Here is a 7527-nt window from a genome sequence, read left to right as displayed (position 1 = left end):
AGCAGGGGCAGACGTAACCAGGTAAGGTAAGCAGGTCAATAATATTTACAGGCCGGCAAAATAAAATCTAAAGTGTTATCGTCAAAATTAGCAAATAATCCCCTATCTATAGCGTAGGGTACATATTGCTGATCGTGGGGACCCCCAGTGAACAGTACCGTGGGACCTCCAAAAACAGGGCTCTGTGATCCCCATCTTGAAGAGGTGCTCAATGCTTGACCAGCTCTCCTTTCACTGACTGTCGGACTGTTGAAGATAGCACTCCTCTATTTGCGCCAGTACCATAGACAAAAACGGTGCGGAGACCGAGCATTCGCACCACCGTTCCATTCAAGATGGAATCCCTGATCTTGGGGTTCCACGGCCCCATTCTGAGGATCACTGGAGGTCCTATGTATAGGGGGTACTTTACCATTTTGGGAATAATCCTTTAATTTATGTACAATCCAGTCCTTTGCAATATAGAAATACTTTTTCATAAAAAGAGTAACGTATATTAACATGTAATGTTTGGTCCTTGATAAGTAATACAAGTCATATATTAGCATTATAGTGTGATATAGTGTGAAATCATCTGTAATCCTGAAATAGCAGCAACTGGACTCATTAAAAGTAATGCAACAATGGACTATGGTCCTAATAGGCAAACATTGTGATCAATGAAGCCAGAATCTGTCTCCAGAGCTAATTTTAAATGAAAGGGGACATTACCAGTGTGAAACATGTAGATCAGGAGAGCAAACTGTCAGTCATTACATGTCTCACACTGGTAACACCCTCTTTATTTTCAAATAATCTCTGGAGGCAGATTCTCGGGGAGATCTATGTCCGGCCCATAGATCTTAACAGCTCATTTACATATTAAGAAAAATGTGGATTTCTCTGACATAAAATATCAGATCGCAGATATCAAGGTATCATTTTATTCAGCGTCTTATGACCTACATGTCCATATAGACGGCTTAGGAGTATTGCTGACAGACTCCCTGCCACCTGAATCTTCTGATATCTTTACTTTACGTCTTGGTGCACCACTTCTCATACTAAACACTTCTCCACGTTACAACACCTTCGAGCTGTTCTACAGAAACTCATTTTTGCCACAACCCCTGCAAAGAGTTGTGCCACGCTGCTTTCACAGCATGATGCAATTAAGAAGGGTGACTCAACTTCTTACATGGGCAAAATTGCAAAGTACTTGCAAAAACAAACAATTTTGCAATTTCCTTTTAATTAAAAATCCTCTCCGTTCTGAAGAAAAGGAGGATCTTTAATTCTATACTTTACAGCTCGTTGCCAAGATTCCCTGCCACCTCTGTAGTTTATCAGAGGTAGCCGGGTTCCTAGGCAAGGAGGTTCTGGCCAGACCGCTAGAACCAGTCCACTTCAGTGTCCATCAATTTCTCTGATGCTGAGCGAAAAAGCTTTCGGCATGGGTGAGTGTACAGCTTGTATTCGCAGAGCGGCCAGGCCGCTGATCTGAACTGCTAGGCTACGTTCCCACGGTGAGTTTTTGGCAAGTTTTTTTACACTGAGCAGATTCAAAAAGATGTAAGTAGCCTATTTTATTTAATGGATGCAGAAATGGTGCAACATCAAAAGCTCATCGTGAGAACATAGCCTTAAAGCACCACTCCAGCATTTTTTTTTCAATGCTGGAGTGGCGCTTTAAATTTAAGCCGCTGATCCCAGTCATACACTCACTCTCCAGCGTCTTCACAGTTTTTTTGGTGCCGTTTCGGTTTCTCTGCCCCATCTTCTGACTGGCCGGAAGTCAGTCGTTACGTCACAAGAGATCAATACAAGTCTATGAGACAGACCAAGGCTCTCTACGAGACAGACTTGTATTGTAAAGTGTCTCCGCGCCACTCCATGAAACACTGGAGCCACGAGCAGATCACTTTTCGCCGGAGATCGGCAAAAATGGATGAAAACGCTGAAAGATGAGTATCAGACAGGAGGCAGGGGACTTACATTGAAAGCACCACTCCAGCAGTGCAATTAAAAAAAACGCTGGAGTGGTGCTTCAATTTTCAGGTGCGCATTGCACCCTGGTAAGTACAGTACTTCCTACGCAGACCTTGCTCCTCCTATACAATAGAGGATATATTATGGATCTATACTATGCTTTATAGGCTTGGAATATGTTTGTGAAATAGGAAATCCACCAGACACCATTGAAGCAGATTTTCACAGATTTCGTAATTTTTTAAAACAAAATTGTTAACACAAATCCACCACATGTACCTTCTTTTGCACAGTGCAGAAACAAAAGTATATTTTAGGTATATATTACCAAAGTCCTTAAAAGTGGCGTAACATTGGGTCCCAATGCAAAAGATTCAACAGGGCCCTTAATTATTGTAAATATTTAATAGTATTGGTCTTTTGGGACATTTTGGGCCCCTTAAGCTCCAGGGCCCGGATGCGATTGCATCCCCTGTACCTATTGCAGTTACGCTCCTGGTACCTAATGTACCATGATAAAGCCAATCAGAGAACATGAATAGGATTACTAATTGCCTGACTGTTTGGCAGTGTGTGTGTGCATGTGTACATCCATAGGGGTTCGGTACAGTTGGAGCACAGTACATCCATGACCAATGCTGTGCAGAAAAGTTTTGGGATGGTAAATAATATAGAGAGAGCTCTTCTCCGTGATTTATGTTTCCACTTGCAAAGCTAAAGAGCTACTTCATTAAATTCTGCCTGTCTGTAGTCACCACTAGGGGGAGCTATATTCACACAGAGCTCTCATTGCGCTCAATAATAAACCCAACATCAGTAAGCTCCACCTAGTGGTGACCGTAGGCAGGCAGAATTTTGTAAGGAAAGCAAATAATTTAAAGCTCTTTAATAGAAAAAAAAACAGAATATATTTATAAATTCTTCATGACACAATTTTGAAAATATTATGATAAAGAAAATAAATAATAGATACCCTTGAAATTTCATAAATCTGACATCCATTGGTCTGCATCTCCTCCATTGCAATATTAGCAGGAAATCCTATGCCACCAGGGGTAGTTTGGAGAGATTATGATCTCGAAACAACGAGAGAAAAGTAGGGTGATGGCACCCAATAAGAATAACATAAAAATAAATATACAATCTAAAGAAATAACCCTATAGTCCTCTTTCATTACCAAAAAAAATAAAAAATTGAAAATGTTGTATCCCCACGTACCTAGATCTTTGCCATAGAAGGATTTACAGTATTGTCCTGTGGTGCAGAACGTTTGCTGGTAATTTTGGACTCAGTTGCAACAGCCCTTTAAGCTTTAGTGTCTTCTATTCCAATCATGTTTGTAATAGTTAGCCATTTTGTTATAGCAAATACTTGTATTCTTCATTAGAAACAATTCTGGAACATCTTTACATAGAAGTCTACATTGTGCAGCTCTTCTGTTGTTCCTCCTGGAAATTTACCAAAAAAGGGGAAGACTGGGTGTTACTAGTTAGAGGCGTGTCCCTGCACAGTCTGACACTGTCCAATCAGTGCTGACAGTATCAGACACACCCCTCTGGCAAGGCGAATGGTAGTACTCAGCTGTCAATTTATTCATACATTTCCATAAGGAATAACAGAGGAACGGCACAATGTAGAGTTCTAAGATGGGATGATAAAAATTCTTATTTTACAGGAATTACAAGTGTTCACTAAAACAGACATGTCAGGAGAAAGGTCAGTTCCTCTTTAATGAAACGACAGCAATTTGCGAAGTGCTAGTGTGAACACGGGCGATTTCCACACGGACTTCAGATCCACATGTTAAAATCTGCAGCACGTTCTAGTGTGGGCCAATTTAAGGAACAGACATGGAGCCACAAAACTCGTGAACTTTCCCTTTCAAATAATATTCAACCTTAAAAACTAACAAACTACATGGTACTCACGTTTTTGGGCTCCGCCAGCTAGTCTCCACGGCTGCTCCCGGTATCTGGCATCGACTGCGGCGCTGACGTCTTTCAAGGTGACATCAGCACCCTATCCAAGGCCAGCACCAGGAGCAGTGGTGAAGACTCACGGGAGAACCTCGAAAAGGTAAGTACCACGAGATTTATATATTTACAAACCACAGCCGATGCCGAATATTATTTGAACAGGGACACCCCCTTTATGTGAGCACAGATTTTTTTTTCAGGCGGTAAAAAACTCTGTGTCCACATAACCTAAGACATTGCTTGTTACCATTCATCCTATGTGTTACTTGCATTACAAACTAAGTAATCCCCCCTTACGGTTCCTAAAAGTAGGACCGCTCCTGCCAGTGATTCAGCTGCTCCACACCATCACAGCAGCTCTCCTTCTTTGGAATGCTCTGTCGTCAGGATGTGACTGTCGACGTCATGTTGTTCGACCGCCGGCTCCCTGCAGTTAGGCAGCAGAGAACCAGCTGTCAATAAGCATGACATCGGCAGTCACGCCCCGTCAACAGAACATGATGTCAGCAGAAGGCACAGGAGTGTTCTATGACCGATCTGTGCCGGCACAGATCTGCACTGGGCAGAACAGGCAAGTAGTTAGCAACTACCTGCCTGTTAGTTCTTAGGACCACAGTAAAAAAATAAGATAGTCCTGGATAACCACGTTAAGAACAAAGGATATTTTCTATTACACCTGCTGTAACTTTATGATGTCTAATCAGAAAAATATGTATATACAGTACCAGGAACCAAGCTGACACCTATTTTGGGACTCTCAAGTCGAAAATCCAAAGTACCTTGAAAGTTTACCCCAACTTGGTCATTTGCTGCAGTAATACTGAAGGTAAATGCAACAGCAAAAAACTACACATATGTGGAAAAAAGCAATATACAAAGTACTAGAAAAGTGTGCAAATAATGGCAATAGTCTCTTTGGCATGAAGCATGATGATTATGATCTAATAGCAGAAGTATGCATGAGAATTTAGCTATCGTATCGGTATAAATAGTACATTTCCTGCATTGCGCAGAACTCGCCAAATGAATATTTAACCCTGATAATATTCCCAATGCCATATAGGTGCAATAAAGCCTTTGTAATGATAGATCACTCAGAGAGTTGTGTGCTTGCACCGTATTGACTCCCTGACAAAGTTCCTCGGAGGGGAACTCATCCGTAGGATACGAGGCATTTGAACCCACAAGTTAAGTAAATGGAAGCAGGCCTGGTCCAGTAACTCCGGCCCATATCCCTCCAGCAGATTTACAGGCTGTGCTTCTTTGAACATTTTTGGCAGGGTGATGAAGTTAGGAAGGGTGCTGTTGCCTAAGAAAAAATGCATGAGTGCCTCCTTTTGCAAACATTCCTTCCAAAAGGCAAAAAAGTCAGCTATCCTGTCCATGAGTAGTGAGTCATCCCACTTTTCATAAGGAATCTGAAGCAATAGGTAAAAAAATGCAGTTTTCAAGTTGTAGGAGCTGAAGATTGTTCTCCACTGCCAGGTGAAGGAAGGCTGGAAGGTCTTGGCACTCAGGTCCCTCAAGCTCTTCATAATCTGTAGGCACTTCAAGTGACAAGAGTTGGAAGGGGCTTGATCCTTGAACCAAGCCAAGTACTTCTGCTCATACTTGGAAAAGTTTAGTCCCCAATACGGATCCAGATTTAAATGGTCCTGGTTTGATGTGGTGCCCCAAGGTTGGGCAGTAACATACACTGAGTCCCCAAGATGAAAGGCAGGGATAAGTCTCACAGACATGGATATGTGGCAGCAGACATAATCCGACCTTGGGAGAATTTTCAGAATGAGTTTATCATCCCATACAGTAAGCGTAATATGGCATCTCTCCTCAAACTGATACCTGATGACATTGAGACATCTTTGTATCTTCCAATGGAACCACTTGAGGACCAGGGTGGCAGAGAGCTGGTGCTTAAGGTTCACCTCCGTGCAAAAACAATCACTAAAATGCTTGTAGGTTTTAACCCACTCTGACTTTTTGGGTGCCGCCACCCCACATATTAGAGATCCGTGAAGTGTGGGCATGGACTTTTTACTAACCTCTGTAAAAACAGGCTCCAGTTTCAGACTCTGTGGCATTTTAAGTGGCACCAGGATATCAAAGCAGTCTGGACTGTTGATTTTATGTTGCTCGTAGGCACTTCCGATCTGTAGATAGTCCCCTCTGAAGATGACTCCGGTATCATGTTGCCTGGCTTTTCCCACTTTGATGAGTTCGCCCACTATCTGGCTGACATGTGCTTTGCTGTGGCCAAGAACATGTGGAGAAAGCTTGATGTGCTGCTCGTAGAACGATTCCAGCAGATTTTTTCTGAGTTGCTGCTGGTGTTGATGGTTGAAATTTAGGTTTTGATCTCTGTGTTGAGGGTTGCTGCTGCAGTATCTGAAGACCACATAACACACCAGGACTACCAAGCTCAACTTGAAGAGAATTTGTAAGCTGCTGAGGGAGTTCTCCTGACAGCCCCCATCCTCCTCATGACTGCTTCTTCCAAAAGCAAGGAACATGCACCAGATACCTGTGAACAAGATAATCACCAGCAGCCAAAAAACTTTAAGATTTAGTGCGTACACTGTCATCCTGCTGCTGCTGTGGAGGTGTCATCCCATCATCTGCTCAGGCTGAAGGGCAGGAGGGCAAGGCTGGTACCAGATCCCCAGAAGCTCCACAATCCTGCAGTCTTTTCCCGGCTTACGGAGCTCTGACCGTTATTCAGAAAGAAACTTCCTCTTCCGAGGAGGGAATAGTGGGAGGCTGCCTTATAATATTTTCTATGAGCTCAGAGGAAATGCCAGTGTGTGTGTGCGGGTACCAGAGGGGCGCAGCTGGGGCAGTACAGAGCCCCATGGCGGTTCCTCCCAGTAGTGCCACGCTGCACTCACTACAGCTGTGTATCCAGCTGCCTGCAGGAGACATTAACTGTTCATTAACAGTTTATCACTTCCTGCTCTGCTATGGTGTAGTGTGGGTTGGACACTGCTGAATATTCTTAAAGGAGCAGCCCGTTTGTTACTTCACTTGCAGCTCTCATGTACATGCTTACTCCATGGAATTTGTTTTGCTTTCCATGCAGAATCATCTCATTCATATTTGTGTTGTAAATATTCTCTTCTTGTGTTGCAATCTTTGCTCTAGTTTAAGCCCTGGAGACCTTCCTTGTATTTACCAGAAAGTTAACTCTTTGCTCCTTTCAGTTTGACCTTTCTGTATGAATCTGACTCTATTAGGGAATTGCTCAACTAATAACTCCCTAGCTGCTTGGAATAACTCAAGATACAGGAGCAATGGGGAGGCTGTCACATGTTCTGTATAGAAGATGTATAGAAACTAAGCTGTGCAGGAAAAGTTAATAATATGTTTAGGATTAATATTTAGGAATTGTTTATTCTGGATGTTATATTCACCACAATTATTAATTTAGCACTAAAGTTGGAGTTTCAGTAAGTTTAGCTTATATTATGGAAGCAACTAAAGGTAGCCAAACAGAGGACAGACAAAAAGAGTACAAAAACATAAACTTTATTACATTAAAAATAAAAAAATCACAATTATGATAAAAAAGGAGATCATAAATGTAAC

The 7527-nt window shown here is 42.3% G+C and overlaps 1 protein-coding gene across 1 annotated transcript; it reads right to left on the bottom strand.

Annotated features, from left to right (window-relative positions):
• Nucleotides 1–1936: 1936 nt before the first annotated feature.
• ITPRIPL2 (ITPRIP like 2) lies at nt 1937–6880 on the bottom strand. The gene has a single exon (XM_077275088.1). The coding sequence runs from the start codon at nt 6525–6527 to the stop codon at nt 5040–5042; it is 1488 nt and encodes a 495-aa protein (XP_077131203.1). The 5' UTR covers nt 6528–6880; the 3' UTR covers nt 1937–5039.
• Nucleotides 6881–7527: the final 647 nt, after the last annotated feature.

This window comes from Ranitomeya variabilis, chromosome 7 (genome assembly GCF_051348905.1).
Source record: "Ranitomeya variabilis isolate aRanVar5 chromosome 7, aRanVar5.hap1, whole genome shotgun sequence".
Taxonomy (NCBI): domain Eukaryota; kingdom Metazoa; phylum Chordata; class Amphibia; order Anura; family Dendrobatidae; genus Ranitomeya; species Ranitomeya variabilis.
The sequence above is the reverse complement of the archived record's forward strand: the minus strand, read 5'-3'. Positions and strand labels throughout refer to the sequence as shown.